The sequence below is a fragment of the Octopus sinensis genome, linkage group LG18, assembly GCF_006345805.1.
Source record: "Octopus sinensis linkage group LG18, ASM634580v1, whole genome shotgun sequence".
Classification (NCBI taxonomy): Eukaryota; Metazoa; Mollusca; class Cephalopoda; order Octopoda; family Octopodidae; genus Octopus; species Octopus sinensis.
Genome location: NC_043014.1, coordinates 30,455,156 through 30,472,473, shown reverse-complemented (window position 1 = coordinate 30,472,473; position 17,318 = coordinate 30,455,156). Strand labels below are relative to the sequence as shown.

At 34.8% G+C, this 17,318-nt stretch overlaps 1 protein-coding gene across 13 annotated transcripts in view; it reads left to right on the top strand.

The window, feature by feature from the left end:
• The window catches only part of LOC115221283 (AMP deaminase 2), a 213,464-nt gene that overhangs the window by 175,251 nt on the left and 20,895 nt on the right, over positions 1-17,318 (top strand). For 9 of the 13 annotated variants that reach the window (XM_036510834.1, XM_036510839.1, XM_036510836.1 and 6 more), the window contains 4 exons: positions 6,654-6,701; positions 10,467-10,686; positions 13,188-13,317; positions 14,271-14,417. In XM_036510834.1, the coding sequence (XP_036366727.1) occupies positions 6,654-6,701; positions 10,467-10,686; positions 13,188-13,317; positions 14,271-14,417 (545 nt within the window). The remainder of the gene's footprint in view (positions 1-6,653; positions 6,702-10,466; positions 10,687-13,187; positions 13,318-14,270; positions 14,418-17,318) is intronic. The other 4 variants (XM_036510838.1, XM_029791429.2, XM_036510835.1 and 1 more) reach the window with 3 other exon arrangements.

Sequence of the window (17,318 nt, the reverse complement as noted above, 5' to 3'; positions counted from 1 at the left end):
GAGAGAGAGCAGGCTGGCTGATCAGTCACATGGGAAGAGAAGAGAAGAGATGAGAGAGAAGTATACACACACATATATATATATATATATATATATATATACACACACACACGTATATATATATATAAAATACAAAATGGGACAAGAACGCAAAACATCCAGACAACACACAAGGGAAATTGTTTTTGAAAATGCACCTGAATTTGAAAAACTTGTTATTGTTTTCAAATATATTTTTCCCTTTGTGGAAATACACCCCTTCTTTCCATATATATGTGTGTGTGTATAGACTTTCTTCAGTTTTAAAATACTTGGCAGTTATTTTACTTTAAATCTTAAAACTATTCCTTTTCACTAACATATGTAGACACACACTAATATACAACTCACACACATACATGCACATGTACACACATGTATATAATTAAACATGAATTTATTCCTTTACACCTTGCAGAATTGTAAAGACAAAATGATATAATTTCTTATTTGGTTGAATGGTCCTTCCCCATCCTTCTATTGTTGAGTTTATTCTTTCATTTATTTTTATCTAGAATCCAGCAACAACTCTACTTGTTATATTCTAACTTTGATACATTCATATCTATTTGGCTCACATATATGACTGCTCTACCTCTCAACTCTGGTCTCTCAGAAATTGTGTCCCTGACTTCATTTCATATAACACTTGTCTAATTTTTAATGATTAACTAAGTTCTGTTTCACTATGAAGTTAATTAACTATTAATTGAGTTTTTATTTGTCATTTCTTCCCTTTGTGTTATGCCATTATGATTCCCCTCACCCACCAATAATAACAAATTATCTACATTTCAATCACCCAATTTGTGTTTCATTCAACCATTTGTTCATCCCTTTCTTTAAATGTATATAATTTAGTTTCTATCATCTTCTTGATAGTGTTTCTATTATTATTTTTAATGGTGTTGTTACTGTTGTTGTTGTTGTTCAAGTTTCCATCATTGTCGTTGTCATTATCGTCATCATCATCATCATTGTCGTTGTTGTTATTATCGAGTGGTCTTAACAACTTATTGTGTACTTATAAGCATGCAAAGATATAAGAACATTCATTAATTCCTAAAAAAAAATTAATGAAGATCATGCTAGTGGATTGAATCCATATCTCTGTCTTCAAAGGGACTGGAAATCATTGAACAAAATTCTCAGTAGCATAATTATGAACGATATTTTTTTGTTACTATAATCTATGAGAACTGGGTCCAATTCAATGCTTATTGGTTTCCATGTATTAAACTTCACTTAATTGTTTACATGCACAACTAACTATTATCTACTAACATATCAGCCTACCTACATTCCTATTTCCATATATTGTGTTGTCAGATAAATTTGTTCAAATTTTTTGCCATTTATTTTAATCCTTTCCAATGTTATATGAATTAACACAAAAGATATTTCACTTAGTGTGTTGTTTATATATATATATATATATATATATATATATATATTATATATATATATTGGATCTATTCTTTTTCTACAAATTTTGTTTGTTGTTTATTTGAACAAATTTTACATCTTTCGAGGTATATGATGATGGAGTGTCAAGTTGAAAAAAAATATATGAAAAATTTATCTGACAAATTAGTGTGTGTGTGTGTGTGTGCATGCGCATGCCTATACATGAGTATACATACATGTAAATGCATCCATAACTGCTTATATGATATGCAAATATATATACACTACACTTCGATCTTAGTATGGGTCCCAAATGCAGAAGACATGCAAATGCTAGAGAGGAATGAAGCTATTATGCTCCACTAGATGTATGTGTGTGATAGAGTGCTAGTGTATTGAGGGAAAAGTTGGACATAAGAAGAATTAGATGCAGTTTGCAAGGGAGAAGACTACATTGGTTTGGTCATGTGATGCACATGGATGTAGACAGTTGCATACTGAAGTGCCAATCACTTAAAGTGGATGGAACTTGTGGGAGAGGGAGACCCAGGAAGACAGGAGATAAAGTATTGAAGGTCGATCTCGAGACACTGAGCCTTATGAAGGAGATGACTAAGGACTGAGATATCTGGTGCCTTGCTGTACTCAAGAAGACCCGTCCTCCACAGCAAAATTGATACTGGTCCTGGTTCCACATAAAGAGCACTCATGCTGTTGTTACATTGAAAGTACTGATGCTATTGCTACATAAAAAGCATGGCAAGGTTGCATTAAAAGCAGAAGAACATCCCTGAAAGACCTGCCACAAACGTCACCCCTGGAAATGTAGTATTGAGTATTGAGAATTTGTCCCCCTGGGCCAGACCATCAATCAATAGTTTTACTGTAACGTTTTGAAACATTTGAAGGAGGACATTTGGTGAAAACAAATATAATATGTATGAGTGAGTGGACAAATGAAAGAAGGGCACTCAACTCGCACCTTCACAAATTTGACGATGTGATTTTCTGCTTTTAAAATGACATTGTAGGGTCAGTGTGAGAAGCTGGATCTGGCTGGTTTAAACATAAAACTGGGGGAATATTTTGGATAGATATGGTCAATTTGAATGCTAAAGAGTTAAACAAAAATAAAGAGCGTTTATTGGCTTTTATATACCTTACCTAAATTTGTTAATTATAACAGCAAATCTTAACCTTACATTAATGTGCTTTGAAATATTCACACAATTAATCTCAGATTTGTATATTTTGCGGGTTGCTTTTGTGTTTTATTTCATTTGTTTCTATCTAAAACATGTAAAGAATTGAAGCACCCAACATTTTCGTTGTGTTTATACTAATTAAATAATAATTAAATAATTAAATAATGTGTACAATTATATATATATATATATATATATATATATATATATATATATAATATATATATATATATATATATATATATGTATGTATGCATGTATACACACACACATATATATAGGGATAGATAGATATGTGTGTGCATTAACAATTAGCATGGTTTTGTTTCTTATCATAATCATTCAATTAATCCTTTGTGTTGTATCATTTTCGCTTGTACACTTAATAATTTTCGCCAGCTATCAAGATGTACTCTATCTTCACTTTACAAATACACACAAGGTGTGGGTGCCAAAGTTATTGTATATATATATATACACACACACATATGACATGTATAAGAAAAAGTGATGACACAAAAAACTATGGTTATGTTATGAACTTTGATTAGTTTATAGCTATGGGATGTGGTGAACTCACAGCTGAGTGCCTGAGTAACATCCTGTAGCTTCATCAGAGCCTTGAATATGAAGTGCAGTTTATTTGCGAAAATAGAATTACAGTTGTGCAATATACAGGGTAGGCATTACTAGTGAGAAGGGTGTTACTGATCTATATTACATAAATTTATATGTGTGTGTATGTGTGTTTATTAGTTACAGGTTCAAAGATCCTTCTTGAACCACAGGCTCATAAGGCTGGTTTCTCAGATTCTGTGGTGAATATGTTCCCCACTGAGACAGGACTCCAGTCTGTCACACGAATACTCATTTTAGCTAGGTGAGTGGACTGGAGCAACATGGAATAAGGTGTCTTGCTCAAGAACACAATGCATCACCTGGTGCAGGAATGAAAACCCCAGTCTTTTGCATGAAGTGTGACTGGTGGAATCATCCAATTAACAAACATTTATATTGGTTATAATTAAATATATATATAAGGGGGATGAATTGACTGAACCATCAGCTTGCTGGACAAGATGCTTAGCAGCAGTTCATTTGTCTTTATGTTCTGAGTTCAAATTTCACCAAGGTCATCTTTGCCTTTTGTCCTCTTGGGGTTGATGTAATTAACTATGCCTCTCCCCGCAAACTTTCAAATGTTGTACTTATAGTAGAAAGGATTATTAAATATATATAAATATATACGTATACGTAGATGTACATACATATCATACATCTTCCCACATATATATATATTATCCGAAGTGTAGAATATTATATATCCACCGTGGCTTAGCGGTTAGGGTATCAGCATCATGATCATAAGATTGTGCTTTCGATTCCTGGACCAGGCAACGCATTGTGTTCTTGAGCAAATCACTTCATTTCACATTGCACCAGTCCACTCAGCTGGCAAAAATGAGTAATGCTGCGATGGACTGGTGTCCCGTCCAGCTGGGGAACATATACGCCATAGAAACTGGGAAACAGGGCCCATGAGCTGGCTAGGCTTTGAAAGGGCGCATTTATTTATTTTATTTTATGGCTGATCTTACCAATCAGTTTCCTGCTAGGGATACAATGGAGTGTTAGGTAACAATCTGATTTTATAACCCTATGCTCATCAGAGGTTGCTGATATATATATATATCAGGCTAAGTAAAAAGTAAGCAACGTTTTGAAACATGAAATTCATCACAATATATTTCTATGATGTGGAAATTTTTTTCATCAAAGTAAGTACCATTACAATCAACACATTTTTGCCAATGAGTTACAAGTTTGTTTATTCCACTAACATGAAAATCTGGAGTTCTGGAACTGATGAATTCTTTGAACGTACTTTCAGCATTGGTTTGACTTTTGAATCGATGGTAGTCGGTAGGAGAAAGGTCTGGGGAATAAGTTGGGTGGGGAAGAACTTTGTAGCCAAGTTCCCTCAACTTCAGGAGTGTCATTAGTGAAACCAGTGGTCAAGAAGTAGTCATGAAGAATGATTGGCCCTCTTCTATTGACCAGTTTGGGATGGAGGAGTAGCAGTTTTTCATTCATTTTGGCAATTTCATGACATGTTCCTGCAGTAATGGTTTTTCTGGGTTTTAAGAAGTTATAGTGGATGAGTCCAGCAGTACACCACCAAATAGTCTTCATAAACTTCTTTTTGAAGAGCTCAGATTTAGAGAAGATTTTTGGTGCTCCATTTTGGTTCAACCACTGTGAGGAACGTTTTTTTATTATTGTACAGAATCCATCTTTCATTGCAAGTTACAATATAGTTGTGAAATAGATAAGTCTGGTTACGGGGAAGAAGCAACTAGCAAATTTTATATCTGTGCATTTTTTTTTATATTCATTCCAATTGTATGCTACCCATTTGCTGAGCCTTTTTGGTTTTTCAGATTGCATGCAAATGGTTGTAGGCAGTTTTCTGACCAAGATGAAGTTTTTTTGCCAATTCTTGAGTAGTGGTTCTTCCTTAATGAAGGTTTTTAATTGACTGTCTTCGATGAAGATGGGCGTCCACTATGCTCATGATCTTCAAGGCTCAGGTCTCCACTGTGAAATCATTTAAACCATTTTTGAGCTGGCCACTCACTGGTCATTTCCTCACCAAATGTTTTGTTGATATCATGAGCAGTTTCAGCAGCTTTGTATGTTTTTCAGAAGTTGAATAGCAAAATTGCTGAAATATCATACTTTGACAGTTCCATTTCAGTTGATTGTAACAACAGTGCAAAAAGTATTAATGTTAATTTATTGATGCATTTGGGCAAGTCTATGTCTGATAATACAGACAGTTTCCAAAAATGTTTAAAAAATTCAAAACTCTGCAAAAATCTGGTACAAATTCTTCATGGTTCAAAATATTGCTTACTCAACTTGATATATATATATATTTATATATATATATAATATATATATATATATATATATATATATATATATATATATATATAAATGGAGTTTAATGCAGGTATAAATCAAATACTTTTACTTTTGACACATGTTTTGAAGATTCCACTGATATTATTCAAAAGAATAAATGGTATAAAACAATGCAAGGAAAGTGAAAAAACGAAACTTGTCAATAAGACATTTTAGCAAAAAATGATGGATATATATAGTGATTTACTGAACGCTATTAATATTGTTTGAAAATATAACGTCAGAAGTAGCTTATAGAAAGAGTAGGGATATTAATAGTGAATGTTAAATATAAAGGAAATTAATGTTTAAATTATATATAATGATAGAGATTACTTATATGCACTAAAGGTGTGTTTTTGCCAATGTTTACATTGGTATGCATGCTCTATAACCGTGTTAACAAGGCAAAAATACACTCATATATATATATACATATATATATATATATATATATTATATATATATATATATATATATATGTATATATGTATATACATGTACGTACATACATACATGCATGCCAGCATCATCATTTAGATGCCTTTTTCTATGCTGGTGTGGGTCAGTTCATGTTGAATTGTCCAACCCGCGCATATGACGATGAAGATTTTAAGGATCTTGTAACAATAGCAAAAAAGAAGTGTTAAGATTTTCTTGAAGGAGACTATATGGCTCAGAATAAACACTCTTTTTTCATTACAATGAGCATGGAAAATGCATGCATACCAACAAGTCCTTTTACCACTTGATTTATTGTCATCATATGTGTGAGTCATGTAATTAAGAAAGCTTCATTATCATTATCGGTATCATTATCATTATCATCCTCAAAAATATTTCAATTATTTGTTATCAACCGTACATATGTGTGTGTTCATTATCAGCATTCCTTTTAACATCTTGTCAGGCATTCTTATGATTACTTGTATAACAACTGCCAATAATATTGTTTGTTTTCCAATGTAAATTAATTGAATAATCAATATTAAAAATAATCAACCAAATTCGTTTGGTTATCTTCATAATTTTCAGCATCAGATATAACTTCTAACGATCACCAATGCATGAAGGGCATTGAAGGTAATGTAAAATGTAGAATTTCTTGGGTTCTATGATACTGTGGAAAAACCCTAATCAGTTGTTTTCATTGACTATTTTGACGAAATTTAGTTTGCCATCATCCACTAACCAATATACATACACAATCTTGTATATTTACTTAGTGATTCTCCCATCAATACTTTGCAAGTATGAGGAAAGTTATGATTTATTGATGAGGTCAGAATAAGACCAAAACATGTATGGTGTTATCTCCTGTACATGCCTGTTTTTTTTTTTTCTCCTTGCCTTTGTATTTCTAGTTAACCTTCTTAATGTTCCCTGCATTAAATATGTTCACACTAATAATTTAACTAATTATAACAGTTTTTGTTTGATTGTGAAATAGATTCTGCGGAAAGGAAAGGTTGTAGCTTTCCCTTTTTAAAAAGGTAGGGTGAGATTTTAGGGAATTTGGCTGTTAGCCAGTTGATGGGATTGTCATTGAAGCTTCCATGGTGGCTCACTTCATCACAGTTTTTTTTTTTAAGTTGGAAAGGGAGAAAATGTAAGAGAATGTTTCCTTTCTAAAAGAATAGAAAACAAAAACCCCACCAAATTGTCTGAAATATATTCATTTGAGGAAATGAAATTATAACATCATCTTAACCCTTTTGGAACCAACATGGCTGAAAATACCTTTTGTTTTGTGATATAAACTTCGTTTTTTAACCCTTTAGCATTCGGTTTACTCAATCAACTGTAATGCTTATTTATCCACATTGTTTTGAATTAATCATGGATTATCTCATAGCTTTGAGATTTATATCATGTTATCACCTGTTCCTAGCATGACATTGTAGGATAGGTGTGAGAGGCTAGATTTGGCCAATTTGAATATAAAATAGAATATTTGGTGAGCTAAATTTAACCCTTCCATCAAAATTTCATATTAGCTTAATTTTGAAACACCAACTTAATAATGATAAAGTTATTTCACTAAATTATTCATTAGTTTCAAAATCAATTAGAACAAAGGCAGTGTATTTCAAGACAAATATGGTAACAAAAGGGTTAAATAATGTGTTTATTTTGGGATTTTTTCTCACTAGTTGGAATGTAATCTAGTGCAGTAGTCATAAAGTGGGGGTTGTTGTGCAGGTAATACACTGCTCCATTCTTGACAGAGTTGTTTTGGTTTGAATATGTTTCAATGGTGAGTGTCTTTAGTGATGAACAGAGGAAGCCATTTATAGCAGATATCTTCGCGATACTTCTCTGGGAATAGTAGAGATAATTTAGTAAAGGTATGTAGTGTGGAAATCAGTAATGGTAACCAATGAATAAACACACACATATATAGATGCTGGTGTGGGTGTTTGGTAAGAAGCATGCTTCCTAACGACATGGTTCCAGGTTCAGTCCCACTATGTAACACCTTGAGCAAGTGTCTTCTACTATAGCTTTGGGCCAACCAAAGCCTTGTGAGTGGATTTCAAAAGAAACGATAAACATCGCCCTTATCAAGCCGAGCCAGGCTCATGGGCCCGGTTTCCCGGTTTCTGTGTCGTCGTCGTTCCCCCCCAGCTGGACGGGATGCCAGTCCATCGCAGCGTTACTCAAGAAACAGGAAGAGAGAGTGAGAGAAAGTTATGGTGAAGGAGTACAACAGGGGTCTCCACCACCCCCTACCGGAGCCTCGTGGAGCTTGTAGGTGTTTTCGCTCAATAAACACACACAACGCCTGGTCTGGGAATTGAAACCGCGATACTCCGACCATGAGTCTGCTGCCCTAACCACTGGGCCATTGCACTTCCATGAGTGGATTTAGTAGGCAGAAACTGAAAGAAGCTCGTGTATGTGTGTCTTTGTATCTATGTTTGTCCCCTATTACCACTTTACAACCGCTGTTGATGTGTTTACATACCCGTAACTTAGCAGTTTAGCAGAAAGCATTGATAAAATAAGTACCAAGCTTTAAAAAAAAAATAATAAAAAAGTACTGCAGTGCCCCAGTATGGCTCCAGTCTAATGACTGAAACAAATAAAAGATGAAAGGTAAAGATTTTGTATGAAAAGCAAATATATCAGCAATAAATGAAATAGCAGTAACTTATTGAAATCATGCACTGACAAACATTTTGTGTGTCTGTGTGTGAATGTACATATTTATATATGTGTACGTATATTTTTGTTTGATTGTGAAATAGATTCTGCAGAAAGAATAGGTTGTGGCTTTCCCTTTTTAAAAAGGTAGGGTGAGATTTTAAGGAATTTGGCTGTTAGCCAATTGATGGGACTGTCATTGAAGCTTTCATGGTGGCTCTCTTCAGCTACAATTTTACACTTCAGCTACAATGATTTCCATTATTGATGACTAAGTATTGCTTACATTGCAAAGGCTTGCTACAGTCACCTAGTAATGGTAGATTCATTAGTAATGTACCACACAAATGTGATCGCTTCTGATATTGGTAAAAGTTGTTGTTTAGCATTAAGTCAGCCCTGATTGAGCAGGCATATTATCAAAGATGTTCCAGCTGTGACCATCATGTCTTATATTTTAAGCATAAATTGTCTAATAATACATTAACAAATATGTCCTGCTAGTACTAGAGCAGTACAAAGTTATTTGAAGTATATTTAGCTACTATTTCCAGCAGAGTGAGTGACCATGTAGAGGGCTTCCTTATTGGCATGCCATATTTGTGTTTTTTCTAAAATCGCTAAGTTTTTGTATGACCTGTTAGTGATTTTACATTGTCTTTATATTTCTGCATTATTTGTACATGCATTAAACTTGATAGTATTGATTTTTGTTTTGTATTTATTCCATTTTTTTAAAAAGAATTTTCATGAATTGTTTAAAAAATTTTTTTTGCCATGATATTTTTTCAATCAAAATTCATTGCATCTCCATGTTTCTTCTGAAGTTTATAATTATTTTTGTTCATCAAACAAATACTGCCATAGATCAAATATATTTCACATACTCACACATACACACATGCAGTCTGTTTTGTTCTGTTTTACTTCTGTCAAAAATTCAATGTGTTTAATTTCTTGTTACTTGTTCATTGTCCTGTTTGTCTCAATAAAAAAATTCTGGCTATTTTTCATATCCTTTCTTTTTTTTTTTTTGCTAAGTCAATAGACTTTAATGTTTATCATGTATACTTTTTATCTATTTAACCATACATTCTCATATACTTGCTTTCAATTTGTCCTCTCATGTTGTAAACATGGTGTACTATGTCCCATTGTCCTGATCTCTTGTTGTTGTCTTCACTAAACCCTTCAGCAGTAGATTTTTTTTTCAACTCTTCTGGTTCACTGAAGCTAACAGCCCTGTTGTTAATGTGCTGAAACTGCAAAACTTCAGTCACCAGAAAAGATATTTCTATATTTGTATCCTTGTTTGTGTGTTCCTTGTAGTGTTTGTATTTATCTGTGCTTAATTTTTATGTATGTGTGTGTATATATGTTTGTATATATATATATATATATGTGTGTGTGTGCATGTGTATATATATATATATATATATATATACACACACACACATTCACATACATACATACATTCATACATACATGCACATACATGGACACATAGATACAGAAACACACACACATATACATGCACACATATAAATGTATATATACACACACATATTTATATACATACATTCATATACATACACACAGATGTATACACATGCACACACTCACTTATAAACACACACACACACACACATGCATATAATATAGTGTATATGTAAGAGAACTGTTGTTTTTGTTTTTTTCTAGATCACCCTATCCATGCACCGAGAACTGACGGAGATCCATTTGATTGTATACTGCCAAATAGTGTGAATTGTGCGTTCAAAATGGTGAATGGTGTGATGAAAGTGTACCTCGATAAAGCATCCATGGATCAAGACAAGCCATTTGATTGGACATACCCAGACTGTGCTACTTTCCTAAACGATCAGAATATCATGTATACACTTATCAGTGATGGACCATTGTAAGTTTTTTTTCCATCTATATATTTGCAGGAATGGCTGTGTGGTAAGAAGTTTGCTTCCCAACCACATGGTTCTGGGTTCAGTTCCACTGCATGGCACCTTGAGCAAATGTCTTTTAGTTGAGTCCTAGACCAACCAAAGCCTTGTGAGTGGATTTGGTAGACAGAACCTGAAAGGCGGTAAGCTGGCAGAAATGTTAGCATGCCTGGGCGAAATGCTTAGCGGTATTTCATCTGCTGTTACGTTCTGAGTTCAAATTCCGCCGAGGTCGTCTCTGGTTTTCATCCTTTCGGGGCTGCTTAAATTAGTACTAGTTATGCACTGGGGTCAATATAATCGACTTAATCTGTTTGTCTGTCCTTGTTTGTCCCCTCTGTGTGTAGCCCCTTGTGGGTAGTAAAGAAATAAGAACCTTAAAGTAGCCCATTGTGTGTGTGCTCATGCGGGCCTGTGTGTGTGTATGAACCTATCACCACCACCACCACCACCATCGTCATCATCGTCATCCTTTAAAGTCTGTTTTCCAAGCTGGCATGGGTTGGATGGTTTGGCCAGAACTGGCAAGCAGGAAAGCTGCACCAGGTTCCAGCCTGCTTTGGCACGATTTCTATAACTGGATGCCCTTCCTAACACCAATCACTTTACAAAGTGTGTTGGGGTGCTCCTTACATGGTGCTGGCATGGGTGCCTTTTACATGGTGCTGGCTTGGATGCTTTTTATGTGGCACCGTCACTGGGCTCTTGCAAGATATATGTATGTGTATGGGGTGTGTGTGCAAGTTTGTGTCTCCTTGTTTTAATGTTGCATGATTGTTCTAAGGGAGGGAAGGAGGAAGATCTCATCAAACTAGAGACCTGACTTGAATGCTTGCATCATGGGTGCCTTTGGTATAGGTACCTAAGATGCCAAATGGTTGTATTAAGGTGGGCAACAGATTAATTCTACCATCCATTTAGAACATTGAAGATTTTGAACTCAGAATGCAATGGAACTGTATTGTTTTACCATTTTCCCTTATGCGATGTGTATGCATACGTGTGTGTGCGTGTGTGTGTGTTTTCTTAGCCTTAATATTCTATTATAATGTCAGATTTAGAATGATTTATAGGAATATTAAGACCAACCTCAGGCACTTGACTTGTACCTTATTTTACCAGCCCCGTTTCTCTGTAGGATTTGAACTCATGCCTTAACTAAGTACTGTGAGGCATCTTGTTTGACTCACTAGCGATATTGTAAATCTATTTCCTGTGTGCCTGCATATATACATTTATACACACACACACACACACATGCGCGCATGCACACGCTCTCTCTTTCTTTCTCTCATACATATAAGAATGACTACTTTTCCTATGTGTTGTTAGTTGTCCAAACTTATTGATGAATAGAGATATCCATCAAAAGGTTTCAGTTTTATTGATTTCATAGATACAAGGGTGGGGGATTGGCAGTTTATGACTTTCCAAAGGCCATTAGATGGGTTATGTGATACGGCTGTGACTTGGAATTGAACCTAAATTACAGATTCAGTTTATTGAGAACTTAAAGCTGCACTCTGTTCTCCACGATGTATAGACATATAATGTTGGAGATAGTTCTGATTTGATTTTCCAGCTGTAGAAACACTGCCAGATCACACTGGTTGAACTGTCCAACCCATGCTAGCATGGAAAACGGACGTTAAATGATGATGGTGATGATGATGATGTATACATGAAGATTAGTTTCTCTGGATTTTCCTGTTCCAAGAGGGTTCCAGCAGACAATTATTGGTTCACAACACAGTGAGAATGAAAAAAGTGTTTGTGCATTTGGTTTTTGAAAGCTTGCATTCCATCTGAAGACATGAGTTCTAATTGTAACTTCCAAATGTTTGTTCTATATATTAGTAGCTAAGTGCATGAATTATCCAGTTTGTGAGTGTGGATCCTGGGCATCAAACATCAAATGCTGAGAAGAAATGCTTGCTCAAGCTGCTTCACTGTGGGATGGAACTCAGAACCATGGAATTGTTAAACAAGCTCTTTGACCACACCAGTGCTTAGAATCCATGCTTATACCTAGAATACCATTAACAGTTACAAAATAGATAAATAAATAAATATATAACGGAAAATAAAGTATTAAATATGTTCGACTTTACAGATAGTGAGAAAAATAACACTAGAATTTTGTTTTAACACTTCAACATTCAGATTATGTTGTCAAATGTAATACATATCTTTTCACATTGCTTTGAATTAATCATGTATTATCATGTAGCTTTGACATTTTGATGTGACTTTATTTTTAGAATGACATTGTAGGGTAGGTGTGAAAGGCCAGATCTAGCCTGTTTGAACATAAAACAGCTTAAATATTTGGGTCTGATATTGCCAGTCTAAATGCTAAAGGGTTTTAAACAAATAGTTCTATATATATTTAAGCCTGATGCTGTTGCTGAATATAAAGATTGTTCTTTATACATTCTTCTTGATGTTGCTGTTATTGTTATAGGAAATCATTCTGTTACCAGCGCCTCAGTTATCTATCATACAAGTACCAATTACATGTTTTGTTGAATGAACTAAAGGAATCAGCTGCCCAAAAAGAAGTGCCCCACCGTGATTTCTACAACATCAGAAAGGTCAGTTATTTTGTTGAATGCTGTTATAGTTTAAACCCACTCCCCTACCATTGTTATTTACACAATTGTCCAACCTTAATTGTCATCATGGTGATGACATTTATTGAGGTGGAAACACATGTCCATGACTGTCCTCTATATCTCCAAACAAAAAAACAAATTACATGAATGTGTATAAATAGGAGATACAAATATTACAGGCACTCCCCCCACTAACTAAACATAGACACACACAGGGGCATGCGAAGATAAAGACACATACAATAGGAATACAAAATACAAAATGGCTGACTGTTAGTAAGGAGAGACACACAAATAAGAAAGAAGAAAGCAAAGGACCACTGATGAGGTCACAGAAGTGTGACGAAAGAACTCTGGCCGAAATAAGATTAAGATTAATGTAAAAAATAAATAAAGCTGAAGCAAATTAACACCAAATATATAGTGTGTGTGTTTTTATTGGCTAAACTGGCAACATGACCATTCCTAAATACAACAACATCTGTTTCAACACACGATTTCACATCAAGAATCTTGCAAAACAAATATATAAACGTAATAAAACCTGTCCTTTTTCCTTAATGGCATGTCAATTTTGGAAATTTCTTGATTGTTGAAATTATCTCTTCTTCCCAAGTGGAATGTGCCTTTACTGTCATTTACTATTTACCATCTTTTATGGTCCTTACATCAGTCGTACCTAAAAGTATGAAGCAGACTAATTTGCATAATGGTACAAGTTTGATGGCTTGACAATAATTATTAGAGTACTAATTAATTAAGTGTAGATTATAAGTAAATAAATTTGTCATAGGCTCAGTTCTCTTTTTAGTATATATGTGTTTGTATGTGTAATGTTATTAGTAATGTATTGGTCGAAAGATCAAATTTCATCATAACTTACCAATGCTCTATTGTACCAATTTCTTTACTTTGACTTTAATCTCTTCCAGGTGGATACACACATCCATGCATCCTCGTGCATGAATCAGAAACATCTACTGAGGTTCATCAAAAAGCAAATGAAAGTTAATCCCGATGAAATTGTCTCCTGCGGCAAGGATGGCAAAATGATGAAGCTGAAAGAGGTTATACAATTGGTTTGTTAAAGGTTATACAAAATCTCGGTAACTCCCCTGTTGCTAACAGCAGCAGCAACAGCAGCTGCAGCAGCCACAGCCGTAGCAACAGTTGCTCTAGTTTGATTTCTAGTTTTAACCACATCTTGCTTCGCACTTGCTGTCAGCTGTCAGTCAGTATATGTCATCTATACATTTGAGCAAAGCTTCTTGATTCAAGTGGAAAGAAGACAAGAGTAATAAATGTACTGGGAATCACTAACCAATTATTATCAGAACCAATTAACCAAACTTAGAACTCTTCTTTCTTAAATAATTTCTACATTAATATTATTATTATTATTATTATTATTATTATTAAGGTGGTAAGCTGGCAGGATCGTTAGCATGTTGGACGAAATACTTAGCAGTATTTTGCTCGTTGCTGCGTTCTGAGTTCAAATTCTGCTAAGTTTGATTTTGCCTTTCATCCTTTCAGGGGTCAATAAATTAAGCACCAGTGAAACACTGGGATCGATGTAATCGACTAGTCCTCTCCCTCAAAATTTTCTGACCATGTGCCTATAGTAAAAAGGATTCTTATTATTATAAAGGCAGTGATCTGGCAGACCCATAACTGCATCGGACAAAATGTTTAGCAACCTTTCTTTCACTTTATGTTCTGAGTTCAAATTTAGCTGAGGTCCACTTTACCTTTTCTCTTTTCAGGGTCAATGAAATAAGTATCAGTTGAGCTTTGGGTTCATTGTAATTGACTAGGCCCCTCCCCACAAAATTTCAGTCCTTGTTCCTATAGTAGAAAGCATAATTTCTACACTTATTGTTTTTTTTTTACTGACAAAAGCTTCCTTTCTGGATGCACAAGCTCACACACAATAATTTGTCTTATTCCTTTACTGATTCCATGCATCAGTCTATGACCATGTGTGTAAGCATTGCTTTCAAAGATTTTTCTAAAATATATCACCCCCTCCTGCTCCTTAGTATTTATTTTGTGTTTAATATGTTCACTTTGAATTATATTCCTTCGTAGAGTTAATTCCCTTTGAGGGACATAAATACTACAACATATTTACACCAATTTACACACAGGTAATTACAAACACACACATCCATCTACACTTACATACACACAAACACTCACATATTAATAAACTAAAATGAATGCAAATCTTACTGAAAAAGGCCTCAATATGAATGTAGAGCCAAAACGCTTTTCTTGAGCTTTGAAGTTGATAGTAACTTAGTCATTTTAAAAAGTATACATGCACACAAACATATCTACATATGTGTGTTTGTATGTGAGTGTGAGTGTGTATGTGTGTGAAGATGTTTCAGTCCCCCAAATGCGATTCACAAGGCATTGGCTAAATCAAAGCTGCAAACACTTGCTCAAAGTTGCTCCACTATGTGATTGAACCCCTAGTGGGGGGCAAAACAAAGAAATCATGGTTTCTGAAGTAAACTCCTTAAACATCTACCTGTGCTTGCTTCTATGTATCCCAAGTATCTATGCTTAACTGTTATCATTTAATGAAGATTTCCAATCAAAATCTTATTAGTTGAATTTTGAACTTATTACAGCTATGAGGGAAGTACAGTGGCTGGCCACAACATAAACGGTCATGGAAAGATCCATGCTAGAAATATCATTGTGAGAACTTATCTGCTGGATGAGATAAGGTTCACAGATAACAAGTGGACCCATGTAGTATTCGAAAGATTGGAAAAGGCCACTTGAAAGTTAAGCAGTTTCGGACAAGATGGAAAAAAAATGGCACAACCAAGAAAGAATTGGAAGTGCATTGTGACAAGCGATGTGTAACATCTGAGAGCCTGGTTGATACAGTGGTACAGTGACAGCTGTAGTCTTTTGGATATAGGAAAGAAAAAAACCTTGTTATAGCAATCAATATTGTTTCCAGACTACCTCAAAGCCTGGTTGGGTGGTTTGAGGAATTGGGATTCCTAGCTTAAGGGTTCTTCTGGGTTTGTATCACTTATTTGTATTCCTCTCCATTTATTACTCTTCTAGAAATGTGAGACAAATATGTTGTCTCTGAAAAGTGTTTGATATACTGTAAGAAGGGCATTTAGTTATTATAGACAAAAAACAACAAAAAACAAAAAAAAAACAATTGGCACTAATGACAATATTTAAAAAATGAATATAAAACGTACTCTCCACCCCACCCCCCTTCCGCTCCCAAAAATCAAAAATACAACAGCAAATGGTCAAACAAAAGACCAAAGAGATTGTGCGAAATGAAAAGTTCTGAACATAGCATTCATAGTGCAATATTGAATTGTGTTTGAACATTTTAATATGTAGTAGAAACTTGTTAGAATATCTTACTATATTAGGCGCAGAATATCTTACAATATAGGCACAGAAGTGGCTGTGTGGTAAGTAGCTTGCTTACCAACCACATGGTTCCGGGTTCAGTCCCACTGCGTGGCCCCTAGGGCAAGTGTCTTCTACTATAGCCTCGGGTCAACCAAAGCCTTTTGAGTGGATTTGGTAGATGGAAACTGAAAGAAGCCCATTGTATATATGTATGTGTGTATATATATATATATATATATATATACATATGTATGTATGTACGTGTGCGTGTGTGTCTGTGTTTGTCCCCCCAACATCGCTTGACAACCGATGCCGGTGTATTTGCATCCACATAACTTAGCGGTAGAATAAGTACTAGGCTTACAAAGAATAAGTCCTGGGGGCGATTTGCTCAACTAAAAGTGGTGCTCCAGCATGGCCACAGTCAAGTAAAAAAAAAAATGTTAGTAGAAACAAGGTGGCAAGATGGCAGAATAGTTAGCAATGCTGGACAAAATGCTCAGCAGTATTTCATCCACTTTTCTGTTCTGATTCCAAATGCCACCAGGGTTGACTTTGCCTTTCATCCTTTTGTC